The sequence below is a fragment of the Stylophora pistillata genome, chromosome 6, assembly GCF_964205215.1.
Source record: "Stylophora pistillata chromosome 6, jaStyPist1.2, whole genome shotgun sequence".
NCBI lineage: Eukaryota > Metazoa > Cnidaria > Anthozoa > Scleractinia > Pocilloporidae > Stylophora > Stylophora pistillata.
Genome location: NC_142524.1, coordinates 25917117 through 25944036, shown reverse-complemented (window position 1 = coordinate 25944036; position 26920 = coordinate 25917117). Strand labels below are relative to the sequence as shown.

Here is a 26920-nt window from a genome sequence, read left to right as displayed (position 1 = left end):
CCGCCAATGAATGAACAGGGAAACAGATTGTTTAGTATTCAAATATTCCATTCCCGGTTAAAAGACTTCGAATGCACAGACCGAAATTTTCGCAAGGTAGAAGGGGCGGCACGGATAAAATTTACAGACAAATGAATGGAAAATTAGAAAAAAATTTTTGAGCGTCTTACATCCAACCTACATTGTTCAAACTTGGTGAATACAATCTTCTGCTCACTCTTTTAACGTTGCGATTCATAAATTGCGTAAAATTCGATTTTGGGAAAAGTTATTTGCCATGGGATTCCCATACAAACACTGCAATTTCTGACCGCTTTGCCTACCCGTAAAGATGGCGCTGTAAACCGTGACAAGGCCTGCCTATTCGTGGTCGCCTGTCTGCGAGAAGTATGCATGGAAAAGTGCAGCGATATTTCCTATGCTTTCATCAAAAGCGTGGCTCGGCCTCTCTCAGATGAAATGAGAGAAACAGCGACTCATATTTTCTTCCGGCGCTTACCAGTACAATCTTTTAATTCACAGGTGCTGTTTATGTTGCCGGGTGACCTGTTTACTTTTGACACAATTCATGAAGGAGATGCGGACAATGCGCGAAAATGTAAGTTCCTTCCGGAGAGCGTTAAGACACACGACCCGAGTCTGGTGGGTAAACAGTTGGAGGGTCACTAAACGCCAATGGTTCCCCACCCTCGTTAGATATTTTGAATTGGTCATCGTTTAACGTCGTCCAATCAGAAAAGGGCAATCAACGTGACGGTTTCTTGATGGCACATAAGAAACTTGCTACGCATTCCAGACGCTAAAATACTGTGGGATTTTGATTTTCTTCGAGGGCTAACTCCGGTCCGTCTGGATGGATTTTCGATTGGAAAGTACAAGGAGAATCGTGCATCTTTTGACCTTAATGCTGCGAAGTTTGAAAGCGGAGCAATGCGATTTTCGGAGTGAAAATGGCTCGGGCGCTTGAACCCTTTCAAAACAAGGCTTCCACCCTTGTCTTTCTTTAATGCATGACATTAACGACGAAATCAGACTTTTTCAAAATCGCTAAAAAAAAAAAACATTTCTGAGGCAAAAGGACGACTATGCGCCACAGGTAAAGTAATTCTACGTTTATTTATCTATGATTTATGTACATAGTCAGCAATATATCACTCTAGGTGAGGCAAACGGTAAATCTGGTACATTTACTATAAAACAACGGTCGGCTACACAAACAGATTGTATGGGCACCCTGTGGTACAAATTGCTAGAAATGGTTGGTGAATTGAAATGTTTGTTTGGAGTTATGAGAGTCTGCTTGTTTGTTTTCTTCAGAGGCGAGTGTAAATCTTGATCTTTCTTTCGCCGAAAATTTGATGTTATCTGAGAGGCTTTTTCTAGCTAGACAAAAGGGTATTTGATGCATCGGTGAAATTTATATTAGAAATGTCCTAATTCAAGGGATTTTCAATGAATAAGCAGAATTGTATTTAAGGTATAGCGGAGGGAAAAAAATTTTTGTTTCAACTTCTTGAAAATTTAATGCCTAATATAAAAAAAAAAAAAAAAAAAAAACCATCTATCATCTTCTAAAATTTTATTTTGATGTATTCTTTACTTCAGAAGATATAAAGCAAAAATTAATTTGAGAGTAAAACGAAAGGCGCGCGATCATCTAGTTAACGATTTCACAACCAGTCTTGATTTTCAATGTACATTGTACAGTTTTGAACAGTTCTAAAATCGCTCATTCGTTTTCAAATACGCTTACATTAGTTCTTCCGAAAACTAGGTATATAGAGAGCCTGTATAGAGAGAGTGTCTTTGTAATTCAAGTGTTGTTTTTAAAGTTGTTATGACTTCCAAAGGCGACGAGTCCCTTTTGCTGCTCTGGTAAAAGGAAAATTTTATCGCAGTTTGCATCGAATTGGAAATATTGTTGACCGATAGTGATAGGGGCTCCTACTAGACTCAGAGAGATTCAATGGCCAGGGTCTACATCTATCGAAGCTGTCGTGGGAGTTAGTTCGCGAATAATATTGCCGACCGTCCATAATCATCATTCGCGTAGCATTGCACTTGCGTTTGCGTTTACAGTGTAGCTCCCCTTCCTCTGCCTGACCTCTTTCCTCCTCTAATTTAATCAGTGTTTGTTAAGCTTCAAGAAAAACTATGCTTTTATAGGTATAGCGCGAATGATTTTCAGTTTGATGAAAACGCTAATTTTCCTTCTGTGATACCTTGATTAAGGAAGATCTCAAAACCTCGCCAACGAACGAATGGTTTTGGAGGATTTGCATATTAATTTTATCATATAAGGGGCAAAATTACTGAATTGTGATTGGTCAAGACAGAGGGCATTTTTTTTCTTAATTTTTGTAATTGCCCCGGGCAAAATTACTTGAAAATTATTGGCTGAAAATCGCTTAGCAACGGCTGCCAAGATAAAGAAATTTCTGTTTATTTTGTAACAATGGCGTCCCGTTTTGCTCGAGATCAGTAAGAAAACATTTTTCCCCTTGTATTATAAACAAGTAATCACATGGTTCCTCATAAAATGAAGGATTAATATCACTTGTGTTTTCGGAAGTTGCAGAAATTGCCCTCGTCGCTGCGCGACTCCGGCAATTTCAGCAACTTCTGAAAACACAAGTGATTTTAATCCTTAATTTTACTCGGCCCCATGCGATTACCTACACAAATGAATGAGAGTCTCACCTATCAATGAAATTGTTAACTGGAAGGACCTCTCGTTTTATCTTCCTGAGTTACGTTTGGAGGAAGATTATAAAATTACAAATGTTTTTAGGCCGAGTATCATTCTTTTTGAAAACAAAATTTAGTAGCAAAAAATTTATTTCGAAATCAATTGTAGCGGAAAAACCAAAGCGATTTGAGAGAGAGAGAGAAGAGAGAGGATTAATGTTGTTTATCGGCTAAACGTCTCGACCGCAGTCTTTTCTTAATTTAGCTGCCCAGCCGGTAAAACAATATATATTTATGAAAGATTTGGATCAAGCAAGAGATGCTGTGCAAAGCGACTCAACACTAAACGGATATGGCCCACTGAGAGCGGTCCGGATGGGATATTACTGCCCGCTCTCGGAAACAATCAGATCGCAAGATTTAAAGAATACCACCTGCTGACGAATTATGAAAACAAAAATATAACAGATATGAACCCTCTTGTTATACAAAACACAACCCTATGAACGGATAAAGGGTAGATGGAAAAGTCGAATATATCAAGGGAACTCGACATTATCGAGAACATTTTCAATTCCTCCACATAAACTGGCATTACTTATAAATTTACTAATGTAAACTGCAATCCCAGCCATACATCCCCATGCAATTTTCTTAGTTAAGGGATTGAGAGAACCGGCTTATCAAAATGACGGTTTATATGCTAAGCCACAGCCAAAAATAATTTTTTTTATCATGCTGAGGATGAAAAACTAAGACGTGTCCCTAAACAATTACAATAGGTACAGGCTTGGTGTGATTATGGAGCGAATGAGTGATGTTGAAACAAACCTTGTGATGTGACAAAGATAGACATGATAACGCTTACCAGTAAAAAAAAACAGATAAAAGTCGAAGTTTCCATGTTTTTCTTGCTATCCATTGACTACAATTTAGATCAAGGTAGTTTTCTCGACTTTTTAACTCTATCATGCGATCAACAATACTATTATTCATCTTCTCTAAATAGTTTCAACCGGCAGCTTTCACCTGCGCTGATTATTGATCTGTCATGAGACATCAAATTGGTAAAAGCACAATGCTTTTTCAATTATAAACTCTAACTTTCGACATTCGTCAGAAAGTCTTAGAGATTGAGAGTAAATATGAGAAAAGGAAAACAATGGTAATATAGATAAACATTCACCTTCCATTTTAATTTCTCGGTAACAAGTAACCGTTCTTCTGCCATCTGCAAGAAACTTGCAGGTGGCAATGAATTTCCACAGAAAATGCAAATTTTTAAGTAAGATATTTACTTCGAAATTCCCAAAAAAATTAAGAGAAATGAAACTTCCCAATCAAAATGCAACTTCTTAGTTTTAATGAGTGGAGTAAGCTGAATTGTTGAAGAAATCCACGAATTATCCGGATCAAGACAGAAGTAACTTTTGCAAATAATTTATATTACAGGAGAGCTTTTTTGTAGGATATTACGGTTCTTCAGCCATTTAAATTATTGCCCAAAAGGTACACATCTGCCATGAGAAGTAATTTTGTTGACATTCTCTAGTTATTTGTTTGATAAAATTTTGATCAAAACTGAGCAAATATCTGGCTTTACTAAGCACAATAAGCACTCCAGCGGACAGCCAACAATTAAATCTTGCATTTAGACGACGATATTTACAAATGTAAACTTTTCACACATAAGAATAGTAGTAGTAGTAATAGTAATATAATTTATATCTGACCAAATACATAAATGAAGAGATGGATAAAGAGCTGGATAGATAGGTAGAAAATATTGCAAAAGAAACGCCTGAATGACGAGCTCGGTAATAAAGAACCAGACTATAAAAAAAAAAAATAATAAAAAAAAAAAAAAAAAAATTTCGCGATTCACTGCGAAAGAAATGCCCAAACACTTACCCAACCATGTGCCCATTCATCATCCATTCACCCAGAGTTTCTTGGTTAAGCAGTTTTAAAAAGTTTAAAAAGTGTTAAGGTATCTTTAAAAGAATATTTTTTGTGTGGGTGAATAACAAATCTCTTTCAATCAGATAGCAGGTGTTAAACAGTAACTCTTATTTAGAAGGACTACTTTCCCTTCAACATCCCCCATCAGAAATGAGTAGTGCTAAAACTGAACTTGCGATGAGACAGAAGCAGATATCATGAAATACCACAGAAACAGAACAATGATAGAAATCGAATTCTTCATATCTCAGACCGCTTTCTGATACCGACTTCACGAAATATGTGCAAATGGATGCAAAGAGTAATTTTTTTTCCTTATGGTAAAAACCTCCTGACTTTCTTTTGACCAATGAGACCTGGAGGTTACCTTGTCGTTCTTTGTTTGAACATAATATCTTAAGTCCCTTTCCTAGCAGGTATTCAATTCTTTGGTAAAAAATGGATTATTTATCTTACTTATTAAGTTTCTCGATGGTTAATCGTATTGAGGTAACAACAGTTTAAGTTTGAAAATCGATTTCCATATGCTTAGCAAGGAACTAAACGGAAAATATAAATGTTACTGCCACTGCACCTGACTTTAATGTATTGAAGTATGCTATACCTATTTTACCGCTTATTGGGCCCAAAATTTTCCTCCGTCTTGTAGTACCTTTTACGACGGCTCGCTAGGAATATTTCAAAACCTTGTATTGTCAGTCTAGAGGTTTACATCATATGACAAACTGGCATGGTGAAAATTACGGTAATCTTAGGTTAAGTACACAGGACGAAATCCCACGTTTCCGCATTTCGTAAATGTGACGGAAACATAGAGCTTCATATTTCCGCAACATTTACGTCTTGCGGAGACATGTTGTACCAAGCTTGACGATTCTATCAAGTTTCCGTCATGTTTCCGTCATATTTAAGCCAGGACGTTTCCGCTGCTGTTTGTTTCTGTTATATTTCTGCTAACGGATACTTAATATCCTTGTTGAATCTTTGTAATGATGGAAAACAAACCGATCATGATTTTGGGCATGATTTTACTATTTTGACAAAGTTTAGAAGGCAAGAAACTCAACTTAGATATCGATGAAATTGAATAAATAAGGATTTTTCGCAACAACTATTGTGAGAAAGTTTGCATATGAATTATTAGATCATAGCAGAGTCGCGCAATAAAATTCATTATACGTGAGCGTGCTCAAAATCCCGATAGTGCACGCTGATATATAGCGTCAGCAAATCCGACTTCGCCAGAAAATTTTCTTTTCGCGCGAGCGGCCATTGTTAGCGCGGGGAAAAATAATATACTTCGCAACAATAATGGGTACAAACAGAAACTCGGCCTACTAGTCCGAAAACGAAGACAATGTTTCGACCTTTTCCCTTGGGTTAGAGTTCTTAAATGGGGCAGAAAAAGAGAAAAACAAAGGTAAAGGAGACTCGGCATCAGCGCCGTCACGATTCGCTTCAACTGATATTGTTGTCTATTTTTCGCGTCGGATTTGATGCACAATTCCACCGGCTATGTTCTAAAACAATTGGTTCATGCCTTCAGCTGTGCACTATCGAGTTATGGAGCACGTGGGAAGTTTGTAGAGCACTCAAGAAGCTAGAGTTGCCCTCGGCTATTGCCTCGGGCAACTCTTACGCTTCTTTCGTGCTCTCTAAACTTCCCGCGTGCTCCATAACTCGATAGTGCACGCTAAAGCATGAACCAATTGTTAAGTAACTTCGGCTTCTGATACGCATGACCTGGTAGAATAATTTGAGATAGCTTGGAGAACTTGGCCAACTGAGTCATTTGAGGCGGTTGGCCATGGGTGTCTTAAGGGGACTGGATAACAGGAACTTGTTGGGTTGTTTGCGCTGGTTGGGTTATTTTGAGTCATTGGCCGCGCGTAACGTGGGGAAAACTTTACCTAATTCCAAGATGGCGGATTTCTCTGAGCCCACCGATGAAGAACTAATATTCTCAGGAAAAAAAAGCACTTAAGAATAACAAATCGGCATTGCAACAGAGAATTGTGAATGGGAATAGATTTAGGGATCTAGGTATCACGTTTAATGGACTTAACCATGTTGCTGAGCCAGTTAGGAAGGAAAACGTTGGAGGGATTCGATAGAGACTGAAGTATTAAATTGGTTAACTATATCCAATGGTACAGCGTTGGATGATTCCAGCGAAATGTGCAATTGATCACTGGCTTTCTCCTTGAATGAGCAATTGCACTCGTGGATGGTCGTCTTCGATCTCCCTATGACACGAGAGGTTTCTAAACTTTTGCTCAAAGAGATTCTTGGACGAACAAGGTATGGTTTGGAAGTAGAGAAATTAAACCACATTCTGTGAGAATTACCTTTTTGAGTCTGATAAGGTTCTACCTTTTATTTGACTGATTTGAAGGCTGTAAGAGTGATGGATTTATCAAGCAGCTTGGTGAAGGAAAGGAACAAGCAAAGCTAATTGTTAGCGAAGACAAAAAAGGAGTGATGACCTTCAATGAAAAAGCTGCAGAGTGTTTACAAGTGAAATTGACAACTATGGCTATTGGAATTCGTTTGGAATTAGCCAGCACTAAATACAGAAAGTCACTTGTTTATTTCGACAGTAACTATTGAAACTGTTTAACTGATGTTTTTAGTTTATGCAATTGAAATGATCATCACAATTACAACATGTACAAAACTGCTGATAATGTAAGGAATAAAGTATGCATCTTCAGTGACATGCATGCTTGTTGAATTTATTTTAAACAAAAAAATTCAGGCCCAGGGGATTTGGATGATGGTGAGCTCTGTTGTTACATTTTTTTCTTGTTTACAAAGGTAATTGGAGGATTTTGTTTTATATTCAGAATGTATTTAAATTGTTTTTATTTTGGTATCAATATCTCCCACTTTTATCCCGAGATACCAATATATATACTTTAATCAAAATACAGAATCCCACTCTCCCCTGGCCAAACCTGAAATTGTTACTGTTAGATGGAAATGATGTTACCTCTACAAACACAAAGTAAATAAATGGCTCGACACATCAGTCTTACCCAAGTTTTAGACACCACATTTGTAAAATAGATATCAAATATTGTTATTCCATCAAGCAATTCATAGTGATTTAACGTTCATATTACATATAGCCTCTGGATATTGTGCCTCAGCATTGTTAAGTTCGCCGTTTTTGGAAAAAAACTAAGCAAACCACTATTGAAAGCACTGAAACTGAACTCTATGGCTATGAGCAACAGAAATGAACACTGGCCCAGTTGTGAGACAAAATAAATACGAGCATGTGTAAAATCACTGATATTTATGTTATGCTTTACATTTCTCTTTAGCATCTATAGAGCTGAGGAAAATATAACAATTATCTGAAACTGTGAACATTGTAACCCAAGGTTTCTCCATGTACCTCATGACAAATATTTCAGGCAGTCATTTGTGGGCTTTCTCTCCTTAACTGACTTTGACAATTCAGCCATGAATGGATGACCACAATTGTAGCACTTTTCATTGCTTTCAGACTTAGGAAAACCACAATATAATGCTTGGCTTTTTCTCTTGACAATTCATCAAGTGGAAATTGCCTTTTTGATGAGTTATGAGGAGATCTCCATGCGGGTTTCTCCTTTGTGGTCTTCTTCTCCCCATACACACAGAATAAGCTGTACAGATCAGTCTCGACCCAGAATGCAGAGATTTTCTTGTTTTTAAAACAAAAATTCAAACTTGAGTGCTCCCAGTTTTAAGCATGTTTTCACAAAAACAAAAGATAAACAAAAATTCTAGGGAACTATGGTTTCATTGATTGGGTCATTTGATGGTGGGGTCACTAGCCAGATAATTGAGTCTGGACCAGATTGGTTCATTTGAGGCAGTCGGGTCATTTGCATGGATTGCTTCATTAGAGATGGTGGGGTCACTAGAGATAATTGAGTCATTGAAGCAGACTGCTTCATTTAAGACAGTCCGGTCATTTGCGTGGATTGGGTCATTAGAGATGGTGGGGTCACTAGAGAAAATTGAGTCATTGAGTCAGATTGGTTCCTTTGTGGCACTGGGTCATTTGTGCGGATTGATTCGTTAGAAATGTTGGGGTCACAAGAAATAATTGAGTCATTGGAACAGATTTGTTCATTTGAGGTAGTCCAGTAATTAACTTGGATTGGTTAATTAGAGATGGTGGGTCACTAGAGATAATGGGGTCATTGGAACAGACTGATTCATATGAGACAGTCCGGTCATTTGCGTGGATTGGTTCATTACAGATGGTGGGGTCACTAGAGATAATTGGATCATTGGAACAGATTGGTCCATTTGAGACAGTTGGGTCATTTGTGTGGATTGGTTCATTATAGATGATGGGTTCACTAGAGATAATTGAGTCATTGGAACAGATTTGTTCATTTAAGGTAGTCCAGTAATTAACTTGGATTGGTTAATTAGAGATGGTGGGTCACTAGAGATAATTGGGTCATTGGAACAGACCGGTTCATATGAGACAGTCCGGTCATTTGCGTGGATTGGTTCATTACAGATGGTGGGGTCACTAGAGATAATTGGGTCATTGGAACAGATTGGTTCATTTGAGACAGTTGGGTAATTTGTGTGGATTGGTTCATTATAGATGATGGGTTCACTAGAGATAATTGGGTCATCAGAACAGATTGGTTCATTTGAGAAAGTCAAGGCTTTTGCCTGGATTGGCTCATTAGAGATGGTGGGGTCACTAGAGATAATTGGGCCATTGGAACAGATTGGTTCATTTGAGACAGTTGGGTCATTTTTGTGGATTGGTTCATTAGTGATGGTGGGTCACTAGAGATAATTGGATCATTGGAACAGATTGGTTCATTTGAGACACTCTGGTCTTTTGCCTGGATTGGTTCATTAGAGATGGTGGGTCACTAGAGATAAATGGATCATTGGAACAGATTGCTTCATTTGAGACACTCTGGTCTTTTGCCTGTATTGGTTCATTAGAGATGGTGGGGTCACTAGAGATAATTGGGTCATTGCAACAGATTGCTTCATTTGAGAAACTCTGGTCTTTTGCCTGGATTAGTTCATTAGAGATGGTGGGTCACTAGAGATAAATGGATCATTAGAACAGATTGGTTCATTTGAGACACTCTGGTCTTTTGCCTGGATTGGTTCATTAGAGATGGTGGGGTCACTAGAGATAAATAGATCATTGGAACACATTGCTTCATTTGAGACACTCTGGTCTTTTGCCTGGATTAGTTCACAAGAGATGGTGGGTCACTAGAGATAATTGGGTCATTGGAACAGATTGGTTCATTTGAGACAGTCTGGTCTTTTGCCTGGATTGGTTCATTAGAGATGGTGGGATCACTAGAGATAATTGCATCATTGGAACAGATTGATTCATTTGAGACAGTTGGGTCATTTGTGAGGATTGGGTCATTAGAGATAATGGGGTCAGTAGAGATAATTGGGTCATTGAAACAAATTGTATTTGGTTCTTTTGAGACAGTCATGTCATTTGGGTGCCAGAGTCATTATTGGAACAGATTGGTTTATTTGAGGCAGTCAGGCCATTTGTATGGGTGGGTCATTTTGTGGTAAGTTAGCAGCTAAAAGAAATTTGAATACACTGGGACGATGTTACATTTCAGTAACCCCATCCACCTGAGTATTACACAGCTGCCAATTTTTCAAAAAATACTCACAACAAAATAGGATTGTTACATTTTTTACCAATGTAATTTCATTTGACTCCGTACATCACAATTTTATAGCATATCTTTCACTTTTTTGCTGTCACATGGATATTTATTGAACTTGGATAGGAGTACTTTTGCAAAAAGTGCCTAAAACAAGAAGGGAGATATCAAGTAAATAGTTTATGTTTCAGGAGTGGGAGAACCTTTATCAGACTTTAGCTACTCTGTTCAAGCTCTTAGGACAGAAATTGGAAAACTGTGCCTGACTTTCTAAATATAAGATCTTAAAAGCTCCTGATGTTATCATGATATGAATTCTCTAGTGGCTTTAGTACTTTTGCAGAGAAATGTTAACAAAACTGAATTCCATTCTATAACTTTCCATTGGTTTAAACAAACCTTTAGGCTCTTAAACTTCAGAAGTAATGTCCATGACAGTTTCCATCTTGAAATTAAAGTCATAACAATAAAAATTGAGAACAGGTACAAGACACCCTGTAACATTACAACATCAAACAAGTAAAATGCCACTGAACATGTACATTGTACTTGAATGTACAAAAGTTGAAAAGCCAACAACTTCAAATAAGAAATGAGAAATTTTTGCACTTACAGAAAGCAGCCTCAAAGTGTGACCATATTAACTTTCCTAAGTATTCCCAGCATTCTCAATAAGACATTAAAGCAAGATTCTCCTGCAAATGGGAGACATTACAATGTACTTTTGTCCACAATAAAGTTGATCGGCATACAAAAACTTTGAGGGGATTCTCTGGACAGGCAAGTAAACTGCTGATCCAGCATTCTCAGATTCTTTTCCAAACCAAACAGACAGGGGCTTACCATAACCAAAGTCTTGCTTAAGTGACTTCAACCAGTCCACAACAGCAAATGCATGAATGTTTCGCTGTCCCTTGATCTCCAAACTGTGAATAATGAAACAGCGAGTTATTCCAGGCCTTATCATTCCTAATAATTCCATTGTTGTCACACCATAATGAAATTATTCCAGCATAAGGGCAAAGCCTGGAACCCGCTGTTGAAACATACCTCTCACCACCGATTGTTAAAGACTTATACTTCTTGTAAAGCACAGACACTTTCAGTGAGGCTTCTGTCTCTTTCAGATATAAGGTGAGGTAAACTTTAAGCAATGTACTCAATTCTGATTAGTCAAGACTTGCCAGCTTGTATGTGCTCTCAAAAGAGATTGATGTCAAATCTGCCCACACAGATTCCTCGCCAAGTAAAGGACCAGAAGATGCTAGCATTAGTTGTGGAAATAGACTGGTTTCTTCATGTCTCTCTTTGGATTCAAGCTGTGCTTTGCAGTAGGGCAGGAAGAGATCACTGTACTATGTTGGTAAACTATATTGCATGTTCGCCAGCGTTCCAGAAGTCACAAACTTCCGCATGATTTGTATTTCTACAGTCTCGTTGTTTGTGTGGTAAGATTCTAAAATGCCATTGTATCTTTCGAAGCTAAACAGCCAGAATCCATAAATACTGCCATAATTTTCCACATTCTCTGAGGTGAAGGTGGAGATGCTTATTGGATGTTATGTACAGTTCTCCATTAATTTTCTCGTAATCCTTGAGAAAATGTAACAGTTTACAATCTGCAACCATCAAGTGTGTCCTATTTATACAGGGTCTGCAGAGCAGGCGGCATGCTAATACAAAGGATTGCCAATAATGAAGGTGTTGTTCAGGAAGCACATCTTTCAGAGCATACATTGAAAATAGAACAACAAAGTTTTTCCATTGGGCAGCAGTGTAGCCTCCATAATTAGATTTGATGTTTCCAGGTAGCCTACCAATGTCTGATAAAGATGAAACTTCTTCTATCCTTGCTTCAGTGGTCTGAAGTACTTCTTTAGTGATTATGGTGTCTTCAATCCATTTATTGGAGACCCTTTTAGCTGTTCCAAGAAACAAGTTGTGCCTAGGGTCAATTATACACATCTCTATACTTGCATAATAAGGAAGTTCTAACAGATTAGTGTATCTGCATCCAAGTTCACTTGCTAACTTATCAGAAGCATACCGAGATTTACAGTTCTTAACTCTGTTTGCATCTCTCCTGTGCTGTTCAGAAGATCTTTTTGGCCACTGATTTCGGTCGTCAAAGCCTCTGTAGTTCCTCTGTTCTCCAAAACCAACTGGAAAGATCTTGTAGCAATGAGAGCAGCCTCTCTCTGCACTGTGTCCAAGGAATCCACAAAGTTTCCGTGCTGCTGGAGTGTGGGATGCAAAACACAACAATGCTGCCAATTTTTCCACCATAAACATCTGCATACAGGTCTTCCCTGATTTTTCTTGTACGCCATTTTTCACAATCCTCCTTCATTCCTGGGCGTTTAAGTAATGACTCCAGAGAATCAGTGATGCTCTTATAGCAATATGTCTTTAGAGCATAAAACTTGACACCACCATTTCTCACCACAACTTTCCGCGCAAGCTGGGAAACACAAATTCTCGGTTGTCTTGATCGTGGAAAAGCAACATGTTCTCACGTCCTTGCAAACATTTGGCGATCATCATTCACTACAATGTCATGCATGAGATAAAGCTTTGTGCATTTTGGACACACAGCATAGCATACTGTATAAAGTTGTTCCGATCAACTCTCAACATCTTTCGTGCTGAGTAGAGGGTGGTTGGCAGATTTGCTGCAAGAACTAAACACAAGTCTTTATGATCCTTGATCAAGTGACCAATGCAAAAAAATAATTGTTGTAAAAATTTCAGAACTTGCTTGATGGCATTGTCACTCACATATTTCTTGTATTGCCAAACTAATAGAAAATAAACAAGTCATGTCAAAATGATCCCTGTGTGCTGCTAACATGTTCTTGGTGGTAAAGGCTGTGGTAGTTCTACCTCCTCAGAATGAAGAAATTCCTTAGTATCACCACTTTGTTCTGAGTCCGTGTAATCTGTTCCACCATCGTCAAGGCAGCTGCTTGGCTCATCAGAGAGGCTGTCAGACTCATCTTGCCCCTTTAAGAAAAGATGGGAGGTTTCCACTTGGTGAAGATAAAAGTAATATAAACTCAAAAAGATTCCCCAGGAACCTTTCACAAACACATATACACTAGGAATACATCATAACAGAAATAGTACACTGTATGACACTTAAAAGGACATTCATTTTAAATGTACAGCAGGTTTAACTTATTACAGAACTCTTGGGGGGGGGGGTTCTCATTTGATGTTCTTGTTGGGCACATACTCAGTGCTGTGTAAACAGAACTGCACTCTTTACGAAATTCTCAACTTTGCAGGAAAACTCCCCAAACAGGCAGACATATGAAAAAATTATTTTTCTACATGCCCAATGTGGGTTGAATTTCCTCACTTCAAGGCCCTGTTTGTTTGACAAGGGTTCAATCCGCTGGAATTGTGTACCATACATGTAAATCAAAAAGGGATTGAGCCTCCCATGATATACTGGCTCACTCCATGGTTAAGATACAGAAATGACACATATACACTGTGCACGTAATCAAGTAAACCGTACCTATTGACCACCATTGTGAGAGTCAGATCGACTGCAGTCATCTGTGAGGTTGAGAAAGGAAAAAGGTAAGAAAAAGGTTAGTTTCTAACCCAAAAGAACACCAATGAAATGTGTAGAAAACAAAAATAAAATGTAAAGAAAAAGCAGTTGAAAACAATTGTATTTTTTTATCCTGTGAGTATGAAATAATTTTAAACTGGTTTGACATAGGAACTAAATGAATAAAGTGAAACAGTGTTCAACACTAACTCTTGCCCACTTGCCTGGGGCAAGTTAAATTTTACCTTGTGCAAGTGTGTAAGCTGCACAGGCTACCCGTTTGGGCAAGTGGTTAAGGATAACACTCGAGCTGCTGGGACAAGAGTAAAATCTAACAGCTGCAGCAAAATCCCCTGAACCCTTTTTTGAAATTTTAGTTATGGGAACATAGAAGGAGAATGAAAAACAAGTACAAGTTTTGAAAATTCAATGAAACATCACGCAAAGTGAGCTGGTGGTTTTTTTTGGGCAGCCAAATAATACACTCAGCAAGTAAAACTGGAGACATTGTTGCCTCGAGGGCAAGTAAGCAGGAAAATTAGTGTCAAATAATGGTGAAGACAATCTTGACTTTCGAGAGGATGCTGAAAATTACAGGACTTAACAAAGCAAGTAGATTTTTCGGTCAGGCCAGCAGTTAAAATTTTCTTTGCTAACTTGCCAGATGAACAAGCTGTCACTTAAAGGCCCATTTTCATCCGAGATCCTTTGCAGTCCTTTGTTTTTATTTTGGAATCGCGTTATTGTTAAATGGCGAACTCTGATAGTCATTCACATACACTATTAAAAAGAAAAACAAATATTTGGTGAAGAACACAGTAAACAAATTTGCAGCTAAATATTTGAGACTGAAAAATCATAAATCGAGTCTGTGTATAACACTTGCACAAAGCTTACTTGATGTTCAAGGAAATTGTTCGGCTTCAACACTAAATAAAATATAAACAAATAACCAATATTGGCCAAAACTGATTTACTTTACGCATTTCAATTATAGAATAATGACTTGTACAAATGAGATCGCTTACATACATATCTCAAGATCTCAAGTAAAAATCAGTCAAATAATTATTCTCACCTCGAAAAAATCTCCCCAGAGTCTCTAGTTCCATCGTAGGAACAATGCAATAACATTTCTGCAAAAGCACTGTCTGTAGTGTAACCGAAACCCATCGCTGGGCATTGTTGCCCTCCATAAATCATACTCAGACTCTCGAAGTCGAATAACCTTTGCCGAGCCGGGCAGACCCGGCCTTCCTCTAGACCGCTTCTTCGGCGGCATGAACTTTTCAAATGACGTTTTTCACCGTCATACAAGTAAGAATTAAAAACTATTTGCTGATATGGATACTACGATAGTTTGTTGTTCGCACATGATTCAAGATGGAACTTTGAAAGCCCTAATTAATAAGATGGAAGAAGACATCAAAGTGATTCCGCAACTTCGAGGAAAATAGCGTACTTTTCATATATGAAAAATGATCTGGGCGCGCAAGGCATCTCGGTTGAAAATGGGTCTTTAAATAACAAAAATCAATTGAGCGTCACCGGTCGATCGATGAAAGAAATGGAAAATAAAAATTGACAGTGGCTGTAAAGAAAATATAGCTCTTGTATCTGTGTGATTTTACATAGTGAAGCACAGATTTCGCAGACGAACGGTAAGAGTCTGGTATGAAAAAGGGAGAGAAAAAAACCACTACTGCGCATGCTGAAACAAGAAAAATAAAGTGTTTCTGAAACAAAACCTCGTACTTCCGTCCCCTCTAAGTCTGAATACATCAGCAGAAACATAACGAAAATATGTTTCCTACAAGTAACCTCGTATTTCCGTCGACATTCTGCCTTGTTACGTCAACGGAAAGAAGAGGAAAACGTGTTTCCGAAACGTAACCTTGTATTTCCGTGAGCGTTTCGGTCTTACGGAAATATAAATAATTCGTGTTTCCGGAGCGTTACCTCGTGTTTCCGCACATGTAAACATGAAGTTACATATGCGGAAACATTTGTTTCCTTCAACAGAAACCTGCCGAAAACATGTAAAAAAGTGGTTCAGATCCGTTGTTACGGCAGCAACGGAAACACGAGTAAACGTTACCAAACCGGCAGCAGAAACACATGTTAACCATCGTGTTTCCACAACGGTTTCACAAATTTATCTCACGTTTCCGTTAACGGATTCTTAATATATTTCGTCATGAGTTAGGATCGAGATTGTTAAACTAGAAAACAGGAAGTGCTGCAAGTGAGCTTATGCTCTAAACTATCGAGCGTGTTGGCTCAAATTTTTCGCGACGTTAATTTCCTTGCACAAGACAAGCTTCTTTTCACTATGGACATTGCATCTCTCTATACTGTCATTCCTAGTTGCAAAGGTGTTCTGGCCCTCAATTTTTTTTTTTTTTTTTATCTACACACTTTTAAGGAACCTAAATCTGAAACACTACTTCACTCAACTGCACCAGTGCTCACACTCGATTTTTTTTTCATTCGGGGAAACCTTTTGGAAACAAACCTATGGCGTAACCATCGGTGCCAAAAAGGGACCTGGCTCTGCCAATCTTTTTGTAGGTTTTGTCGAACACCAATTTTTCAGCCGTTGTAGTGAGCAAGAGACTGCTCGTTTCGATGGCCAGAAATCAGTAGACATGATATGTCGATTTGGGACTCCAACATTGGACAACAGAGTTATGGCCATCGCTCTGATGGTGTGTTTTATTGAACAGCCCAACCGCTCTGCTGATTTTTTTCATCATTTTTGCCAACGTTTAGACGCCTAATGGCCGTTGCTCGAACTACACGTCTTCTTCAGGGCTGAAATTTGCCTTCGGTTACCGGAAAAACGCATTGCATTTCGGGTTTATCTTTTCAAGGTAGAGCTTTAGAGCCTTGTAGCTGTCGTATTGGTCTACAGTTTCGTACATTCTAGCTTCCTTTTACCGGGATGATTCTACGAAGCTTTATCATGGGCAATGGCTGCGAATTTTCGCCCGGCTGCATCGACGCCAAAATTGAAGCTTTTGGTTGTTAGATCTCTCTGTCCCCCACGGCCTCTCCGGAAAAAGAAAAGAACTATTTGAAACCAGACATTTCTCAAAGGCGAGAGCGAGGAGGAAAGCGAAAAAACACCACTAGTTTATAGCTGTTTGAAATGTTCTTCTTCAATTGCAGGTTTGTGAGTTACGTTTTCCTTTCCGCTTCGTTTTAAATTGACAAGTTGCGCGTCTAATATTTGGTTTAACCGCAAAAATCTCGGCTCACTTGCTAGTTGGAGCCCTTTGTTGTAGGGAGACGAGTTGAGATACCTTTCAATTCCGTGTCTAAATTCAAGCAAGGTGGATTTACTATATAACTCCCCTTTCTGAGTTCGTGCTTCGGCATAAAATCGCCTCAGGTTGTGGTCCAGCTGACCAATCGTCATGTCTTCGAGCGGTGTTTTCTCTGAGCACCAGGCTGAGATTGAACGCGTGAATGGCTCAAAAGAATTGATCTCTGTTATTTAGTATAGTAAAAGAACAGACGACTGAGGATTATAGGAAAGACATTTTGTATAACTCACAAGTACAGTTTGCCGGTAGTATTTAAACAGCTTCCCACGCCGGAAAAACTTTACAATGAACGCTTGTACAGAATTTTATTATCGCTAAATCGCTGAAACACGCTCTCTAAAACTGCTGCTATTTATTACTCACCTCAAGCAAAAGAAACTGACGCCAGCGTACAACCCACGGGCAAATGGATCGAGAATATAGGCCAATCAGAGCGCGCGCTTTTGCAGAGCTATGTTATAAGCGTACCAGTAGCTTTCCATGTTCAAATCATCTTGTGCAAGATCATTTGTTTCTCGCGACTGCCTCCATGCCACTGACAAAGGTTAATGAAATAGTTACGTTGACAAAAAAAATCGGTTTCAAAACAGTATAGTGATTAAGCTTAACGTATTTACCCTTCAATCTGGAAAAGGTGGTATGGAGGGAACTTGCAATGAGGCAAAACCTTCATAAACCTCTTTTCGACAAGAATTTTCCTTAAAAATGTCATTCCTATCCCGGTGCTTTTGAAATTTCATATTGTCTGATGTTTACTGTTGCACTATGATTTTATTCTCTTGGAGTATTACCAATACAAAAAATTTACTATTACTCAACTGAAGATTAACTATTTGATTATGGAAATCTATAGTTTAATTAACTGGTAAGCCTTAACAATACATTGCCCTTCTTCGTGTTTTTGAACTTAAGAGTTAGGAATCTAGCTGTGTCCCCCGTCACTGAACCAGGATGTACCCCATGGCTTTGATGTGCTTTTCTCCATTATCAGGCTGGTGTGTTGCCTCGTTTCCACAAGTATTGGAGTCATCATGCAGACCTCCTGTGCCAAAACCAATCCTGGAGTCACAAGAAGAGCAGTCATTCTGCTGGTTAGCAGTGATGCCGATTCTTGCTTTGGATTGACGAAGTTGGTCTCCCACTGCATTGAATCCTTCCTTGTTGCAGTGGGGCTGCAACGATGCCTGTGAGCCAATCAATATCTCCCAATTTTTACGACCAAGTAAGGTAGCGCGGTATTCTCCATCAGCGATGAGTGAGTGGAGAGAGTCCGCATGCTTCTTGATGACAATGAATCTGAGCTGATTGCCGATCTTCATGCCGAGACAGATGTTGGAGAAGGATGTGTCCCAGTAGGTTGGTAACTTTGTCTCTTGAAAGTCAAAGCCAGTCTTCCCTCCTAGAAGGTTGTAAGAACTTCTGTTCCTCCAAAATTGGGAATCGTAATGGAAGGTACTCTGAAATTTATAGCAAATGATTAATTTTTTGTTAATTCTTAATTAATGAAATAACAGTAATAGCCTGTTTCAGGCTCCTATTCAGTGAAGACAAGCAAGCAAAGCTTGACCTTTTTCAGGAAAACAGCTGCCATTTTGCCCATCCCCTTTCTCGCATCTTTGCATTGACCTTTATCCACAATAAATTTCTTAGCAAATAAATTCATACCTTATTACCATTGATCTTCATGACCGGCGTCCATCCCCCATCTCCGCATCCAAAGTCTCCCAGGTGACAGAAAACAGAAATTGGCTTTGAGTCTAGGAGCAGGGTGACCTCGCCACTCTTTTTGGTTCTATTGAATAAAGTATCTCTTTATTAGGAGAGATACAGCTGAAATTTGATGAAGGCCATGGCTTCTACATATTCAGTAAATGATACAAAGTACTTTTAATTCCTCTCAAACAAGATTCAAGTGTGGAAGATTATTCTATTGTAAAGATTATCATTCTCTGTATCCTCATTTTCAGAGCTTTCCTTGTCCTTCTTCCTTTTCGAATTATTAGTCCTATTATTTTCATGTTTTTCCTCTATAGTTCTCTTCGGCTTTGTTTTTGTCTTTAAATTAATTAATTAATTATTGACTTACACATTGCGGTCGAAAATTTCCTTACATGTCAAAGCTGGAAAAAAAAAAGGTATATCAACGGCAAAATAGTCTTTAAGAGGAAAAAAGAACGGGGTGATGTAAAAGCATTTTTTTTTTAGGGAAACGTTTATATGTGGAAGAGAAATATATAACATTCAAATCCAAGTTAAAAAGTGTGACTGGTTGCCGATTATAGGGAAGAATAGTCCCTTAGTACGAAAGTTATCAAGATCATTCATCTGTGATAGCTTTGATATTATCCATGGAGCGATTCCAATTGAGGGTCAGAAGTAACCCACAGTTGTATTGGTTTCACTTAAGTAAGCTTTGCGAATATTCCAGATACTCACCATGCAAAGCAGATCAAAGCTATTGCGACTTGGTTCCTCGTGTTTTCGTGCTGTCGGTGGGTGTCTAATGCGCACGATGAAACTGGAAGCAACGGAGCCGAGAATTTAAGATGCGTCCAAACCACTGATAGCTTCGCCGTTCGTTCTCACACCACTTGAAGTTTCAAATGTACACCAGAAGGCCGCTATTTACGCAGGGTAGCGTTTATAAACCCTTCGAGTGTCTTTTTCATTTGTTTTCTCAATAGTTCCTAGCAAGGCTTTTATCGAATTTTTCCATATTTTTTGTTTTTGTTTTTTTGTTATTGTTTTGTTTTGTTTTTGTTGGTTTGTTTGTTTATTGTTTACCAGTTTACACAAAAGAACGTCTCAAAACTGATGTCTAAACAGAGGCATTTCAAGAAACTAAGAAATACCGCAGGAAAAATATTACCCGAACGGCAGATATTTCCATCTCCGTAGTATCCTGGTTTGCATGTACAGTTGTACGATCCCTTGGTATTGTTGCACACTGCATCAGCACTGCAGTTTTGTGTTCCTGAAGCACACTCGTTCATATCTGAAAGAGCTCTTCATTAACAAGAATCTCATCACTGCAGTTAACTTTAGAAATGAACGCAGATTTAAAAGCAGAGTATGAACAACGAATGGAGACCCACGCTGGCTATTGAAATATGAAAATACTCTCCTCTCATTAAACGTCATCATTGCAGATGTGAAAATAAAGTGTGTAAAACGAATTGAACCCAAAGAGGAATCCGACAGGTAATCTTGCAAATTTTTCAGCAGCTCTCTAACCAATAGGGCCATCAAGCCAGTTACGGGGATTGACTATTGTACGACTTGATGTATTTATTTGATGAGAATTAGACATTAGTCACCAGACCCTGTTTAATTGATTAAGATTAGACTCTGAAACTAAGCTGCGTTTTAATTACCTTTGCAAGTCCTTCCATCTCCAGTAAATCCTGGTTTGCATTTGCAGCGATACGATCCCTTGGTATTGCTGCACAGAGCATCAACACTACAGTTGGATTTTCTCATGGCACACTCATTTATATCTGTTAACTCAAAGCAACTGATTTAGTGAGGAAAACCCTTAGGCGCGTTACTACTTTATAGGGTTGAATATGTTTTTTCTTTAGTTTCTTCAGAAATTCAGTTGGCTGTTCCGTCGGCACACTCGTTTATACCTGTAAAATTCAAGGCAACTGACTTAACAAGGAAAACCCCTAAGTACGTGACTAATTTCATCATTTGTAGGGTTGAACAGGTTTTTTTCTTTAATTTTTATTCCTTTGTTCGTCAAGATAATTAGGTTTTGGTCTAGTTCACCTTTGCATGTCCTTCCATCTCCAGAATATCCCGATTTACACGAACAGTTGTAAGAACCTTCGGTGTTGTTGCAAACAGAATGTTTACTGCATTCTTGTGTTCCTGCAGCACACTCATCGACATCTGCAAATTAGATCGTCATCATTGCGAATGTAAAAATAAAGTGGAAAGAAACAAATTGACACTTGCGTGGGATCTGACATGATAGTCTTACAATATTGGAGCATTTCTCTAACCAAGAGATAAATAAATAAATGAACTTTAATAGCTAACACAATTACTGGTAACCCAGTAGTTTACATTGTGGGCTGTAGTAAAAAGAATTATAAAAACTAGATTATCAAGAACAGCATGCACACAAATATATTCAAAACGTTCTAGAGATAGTAAAATGTTCACCATCTGAATTACTTTGTGAAAAACTTTTCACTACCTGATTCTTAAAGTTGCTTTCATCTCTAATAATTTTAAATTTGTCGTCCAGACGGTTTCATAAGTGGCACTCGCATGAAATGTTCTAAGGCCTCCGTTGGAGCGACATTTCGGAGCGGCCAGATGATCATGAAAAGAAACTCGCGTATTATAAGAATGGGTGTTTTTTACATAAGTTCTATAGCTTGTAATAATGCGGATAATGAGGACACTCTCCGCTTACAATTTTCAATATCATGCACAATTTCTTCATGCGCAATACATCATCATTTGGCATCCACCGTAGTTTCTTGAACATTTGAACTGAGTTATCGTGGAAACTAGCATCTAAAATTAACCTACTACAACGTTTCTGCACTCTAAGTAATCTCAGCAGTTGATCGTTAGAGGCGTTACCCCAAACCGAGCAGCAATTTTCAAAGACAGGCTTAATAAGCGCATACAATAACAATTTTCTGCAGTGGAGGTCAAAGTAGCCATTCGCTCTTTTTAGCAGATAAATTATAGAGTTCAGCTTCCAAATTAATTATTCGATGTGGTTGTGCCAGCTAATGTGCTTGTCGATCTTATCGCCTGAGAGTTTTTCATCTTTGGCTTCGTCTGTTGCCATTTAAGTAAAGATCTAAGGTTGGGTTGTTAGCGTATTTCAATTTCTGTCGTGTAGCTATGAGTAGGTGTTTCGTCTTCTTTGTGTTAGGTACCATTTTTTTAACTTAAACCAATTGCTAGCATTGTTTAGGCTGACTTGCAAATTCTGTTGGATATGATCAATGGAGTGATCGGAGGTCCATAGCAGTGTATCAGCAGCATATATTTCGGGGTCAGAACTTGATAGGCAAAGAGGTAAGTCGTTAATATAAAGAGAAAAGAGGACGGGACCCAAAATTGATCCTCCTCGAACGCCTTGTGGCAACGTGAGAGGGTTAGATAGTGATCCAGAAATAGCGCATGTTTAAGTTCGATCGCATAAATACGATTTGAACCACCTCACGGTTGGTTCACTAGCGTGGTATTTAGCGATTTTAGATAATAGAATGTCGTGACTCACTAAGTCCAAGGCTTTGCTCAGACTCAAGAATATCGACCCAAAAAATTTTATCGATAGCCTTCAGCCAGTTGTCTGTGAGGTTCAACAGGGCAGTTTCGCATGAATGATGTGGGCGATAGGCAGACTGTTTGCCGTATAGAAGGTTATTGTCGTATAGGTATTTTAAGTAGCATGAAGCAATATCTCTTTCAAGAGGTTTAGAGATAACTGGCAGGATTGAGATAGGCCTATAGTTGTTTCTGTCATGAGGTGAGTCTTTCTTGTAGACAGGAGTTAGCTTGCTGTTTTCAATTTATCCGGAAAAATGGCTTTACTGATGCGAGAATTGTAGATGTTGGTCAAACAATTAGATATCGCCGGTAGTGCTAGTTTTAGAATTTTAATTCCTATCCCATCCAGGCCTGTGGCTTTGTTCCTCCTATGCGCTTTGTATATTCTTCAACTTCTTGAGTGGTCATGATGGGGATATCAAACTGCGTAGAGACATCTATGCGAGCATTAATAAAGTGTGAAATGCTAGCCTCTATGTTAGCAAGTACCTGTTCGTTGACTGTGACCTAAGCCACGTTTGCAGCCCGCTGTATGTTAGTCCCGGAAATGATCGATAGTTAAAAGCATCAGCCATGGAAAGTGGGTCTGTTATTTCTTAGCCATCCATTTCAATGAAAGAGGGTGTTAAAGGAATCGGATGTGTTGGTAGTGCATGTTTAAGTGTTTTCCAGAGTTTTCGGGGTTGCCCATATTTTCAGTGATTTCATTTCTCATGTAGGCCGATTTTGCGTTAGCGATCATTTTGACAACTTGATTCCTTAGCTTCTTATACATGGTGTTCGCTAGGACATTAGTTTTCGCACGTTTCTTGATCTTATTTCTGGTTCGGATACAATCAGTGATACAGCTATTTATCCAAGGTGGCAGCTTTTTCCGCTTTACACTTTTCTCGACAATGGGTGCGTGCTGGTTGATTACACTATTAAAAATCAGCTTCCAGGTTTCTAACTTGTCGTTAACATCAAACACTGACCATGGAGCGGTATCTAGATCGTAAATAAAACTGTTTTTGTCAGAATTATTAAAGCTTCGTTATTTGATGGTATCATGATGCAGTTTGGGGGATTCAAGGTCGCGAAACTTGTGTACAAGCAGACTGGATAGTGATCACTCAGTCCATATATTGGGACTAGGGTTTCGATGATCCGCTCTGGATGCGAAACATAAATATGATCTAGCAACGCGGCCGAACATCGAGCAACCTTTGTAGGAGTTGAAGAAGAGACGATCTGTTTCATTCTTGCGTCCCGGAACATTATAAATAACCTACAAGACCCATTTACTGCTAGCAAGTCGATGTTAAAGTCACCAACCGCAATAACTTCGTTATACCTGCTCATAGAAATGCCGATTAATTGGTCAAGAAATTTGTAGAAATCAGGACTTGAGCCGGTTTGGTGGGCGGTAAATAACAATGAATAAAATCTTTGGGCCTGATCGATGTTGTTTCATTTCCAGGCAGAGATGTTCGAGCTCAATGGATGAATCCAACAATCGAACTCGACGACAAAGGAGAGAATTGTTAACATAAGCGGTAACCCCACCACCTCTCTTTGAGTCGCTCCGATCACAGTGGTGGATCTGATAATTCTTCGAAGCAATCGTGCAGTCGCTCCGAGTGAAATTTAACCAGGTTTCACTCATTGCAAATACATCAAAATCATTAAGTTTCATCGGAGTCTTTACCTCTTCAAGATGGCGAGAAAGAGATCTCACATCTGATTTTATCGGGAAGGTGGGATGTTCGAGTTCGAGATCGTAAAATTTCCAACTGTGGTGTCATTTCTCGCTAGTGGGCCGAGGTTTGAAGAAATATCACCATGCAGAGCAATGAGTTCGATATTAAATGCCGAACGGTGATTGCCATAGTATATTGCCACAGCGCGACTGTACCCGCTTCTCTTGAAGAAATTAACATGGCGTCTTTTGAATTGCAAACATGCAGGAGCGTATTCAAGATAAGTAGTTGTGGCGCCTTGAAAAGCCATTCCAACTCTGTCAAAGCTGAACATGTCAGCTTGCAGCTCCCTGTAGGAGAACTAGGCGAGCGTAGCTACCAAACAGGACCAAGAAATTAACTTGAAGGTCACTATCGAGATTTCGGCACGCATTCACATTGGACAGAATTGGCTCTGCTCAAGCCAGTTGAAAGATTGTTATAATTTGCGAAAATCGGACCTAAACTTTTACAGATACTTTTAGAAGTTGTGTATAAAACTCTGAGCCCAAACAAGTCTACGACCGCGGGTTGACATGGCAAGATTTACCTTTTTTACAGTTTGGACCTTTGAATCCAGTGGTGCACAAACAGCGATATCCTTTGTCGGTAAAACCGCTTTGACAAGTTGCATTGTTATCGCAAGGGTTATCAACACAAGCGCTCTGAAGCCAAAAGGAGAAAATGTATTAACAACCTTAGTATCATACGTTGAAATATTGATGTCGCAGGTTGCATGGGTAATCAATCATCTTCAAATTTTAAATTTAGAGCAGGCAAAGAAAATAAGATAGAAAACGAGGGGCGTAATGATAGTGCTAGAGTTAAAAATATCTGAAGTAATATTAGAATTATAGCTATCATTTGAACACCTATGGCTGAGAAAGTAGATCTTCGTCGCTGAAAATAAGTATTTGCTGATGATCCAACACCTACCTCGGCTGCACGATAAAAATAATTTTCTTCTTTCTTCAGCTCGCTTTTGTGTCCTTCGTGAGTAACATTATTCAACTCACATTTGTACCCTCGTTGCCTACCCACTCGTTTATCAAGATTAATGCTGACACAGTCAGGCTCCATGTAACACATGATCTCACAAAAATTCATTGTCATGACTTCAACGATGCGAATCACGTGGTTTACGAGACGCTTGCCGTCTAGTGCTTTTGTAGGTGTAAACTCAAAATGCCGGCATTGGTCTTCATCGCAAAATTCTTAACAATTTAGAAGAAATATAAGAAAAGGAAAACAATGTTAGTAGACATAAACATATAAGAATTGATAATTATGGGAACAATAATATTATGATTATAATATGGCAATTTGGTTTTATCAACTAAGTTGAAATTTAACAAATGGTAAACACCCCAGCGTACACTATTGAGTTATGGATGCACGCGGGAGGTTGCTAAGCACGAAAGAAGCGTAAGAGTCACTCGAGACGATAGCCGAGAGCGACTCTAGCTTCTTGAGTGCTTAGCAAACCTCCAGAGTGCATCCATAACTCAATAGTGTACGCTGTGGTGTTTACCATTTGTTTTAGAACATAACATTGATACATTGTAGCTAAAGAGTTCTCTTTTATTTAACAAATCTAACGCGACCAGAAAAAAACAAGCGCGTGCGGAAAACTAGTCTTTGCTCACGTCAGCAGCGTACACCCATGGGCAAATGAGGGACGCTAAATTAACCAATCAGAGCGCGCGCTTTATTTTGGTTATGTTATAATGTAAATTGGCCACCGTAAAGAGTTTTAAAAAAGCTGACGTTTCGATCGTTAACCCTTCGGCTAACGCTCGAAGCGTCAGCTTTGAAACCCTTAACGATGGCCAATTTAAAATTTGAACATAGTTGAGAAACTAAACCAAATTACCTTGTTACCCCCACCGACGCAGCAAAACAGTTTCTATAGAAACTTTCCCCCATACTTATGTATCCACCTCTCTATATATATCTGTTTATTTCTTGTATTGTCGCAATGAAGGAGTCTTTTTACTTTACTTTTTTGACTCCACACTTCTTGTTTGTATCCGCTTCTGTGGTTATTGCGCTAATAAAGTATGATATTTGTTCAGTTTTAGTCAGCTTTTTCCCCAACAAATAAACAGTTTAAAAGTTAATTTTTACCATAATTTTTTTTCCGCTAATGATAGATTTAAGTAAAACTAACCTTGAGGAGTTTAAAGGAATTTAAAAGTGTTTAGTGATCTTTAAGCGTTTCATTTTTTTTCGGAAATAAATAACAAAAACCCATTTAAACAAATAACAGGTACGGGTGTGAACCGGTAAATATTATAAAGAAGGACTGTTTTCTCTTCACTATCCCCACTCAGAAATGAGTAATGGTAAAACTGACCTTTCGATGAGACAGAAGCAGGTATCATGAAATACCAAACTAACAGAACAAAGATAAAAATCGAATTCTTCATATCACAGATCGCTTTCTGAAACCGACTTCACAAAAAGTATGCAAATGATTGCAAAATATCTCATTCAATTTGTTTTCCTTGTGGTAACAACTTCCTGGTTTTTTTTTTTTTTGACCAATAAGACCTGGATGTCATGTTATCTTTATTCATTCTTCCAGCAGGTATTCAATTCATTGTGAGAAAATAAATTATTCATTTTACTTTACCAAGCTTCCCAATGACCTAATTAACAACTGTTTGGTTTTATAAATTG

The 26920-nt window shown here is 38.6% G+C and overlaps 1 protein-coding gene and 4 pseudogenes across 1 annotated transcript; all 5 read right to left on the bottom strand.

Moving 5' to 3' along the window:
• LOC148729125 (uncharacterized) overlaps positions 1-3984 on the bottom strand; it is a 52762-nt pseudogene extending 48778 nt beyond the window's left edge.
• Positions 3985-11007: 7023 nt separating this feature from the next.
• Positions 11008-12396, bottom strand: LOC148729124 (uncharacterized; annotated as a pseudogene).
• Positions 12397-12453: 57 nt separating this feature from the next.
• LOC148729123 (uncharacterized) lies at positions 12454-14398 on the bottom strand (annotated as a pseudogene).
• A 2131-nt stretch (positions 14399-16529) lies between these two features.
• Positions 16530-17311, bottom strand: LOC148729122 (uncharacterized; annotated as a pseudogene).
• Positions 17312-17625: 314 nt separating this feature from the next.
• LOC148729121 (uncharacterized) lies at positions 17626-26686 on the bottom strand. Its single transcript, XM_088725516.1, has 8 exons — positions 26595-26686; positions 25175-25452; positions 24789-24903; positions 20594-20716; positions 20089-20214; positions 19306-19339; positions 18885-19011; positions 17626-18676 (listed from the first exon to the last, which is right to left on the bottom strand). The coding sequence occupies exons 1-8, from the start codon at positions 26665-26667 to the stop codon at positions 18158-18160; spliced, it is 1395 nt and encodes a 464-aa protein (XP_088581642.1). The 5' UTR covers positions 26668-26686; the 3' UTR covers positions 17626-18157.
• Between the last annotated feature and the right edge of the window lie 234 nt (positions 26687-26920).

Bases quoted from the DNA above. Each gene is read 5' to 3' on its own strand.
- LOC148729121 (XM_088725516.1), bottom strand. From the start codon at position 26,667: ATGAAGAATTCGATTTTTATCTTTGTTCTGTTAGTTTGGTATTTCATG. The intron at 20,717-24,788 runs GTAAATCTTGCC...TTGAGTTAACAG, and splicing joins AGGTCCAAACTGTAAAAAAG to ATATAAATGAGTGTGCCATG. The intron at 20,215-20,593 runs GTAATTAAAACG...GAGCTCTTTCAG, and splicing joins AGATGGAAGGACTTGCAAAG to ATATGAACGAGTGTGCTTCA.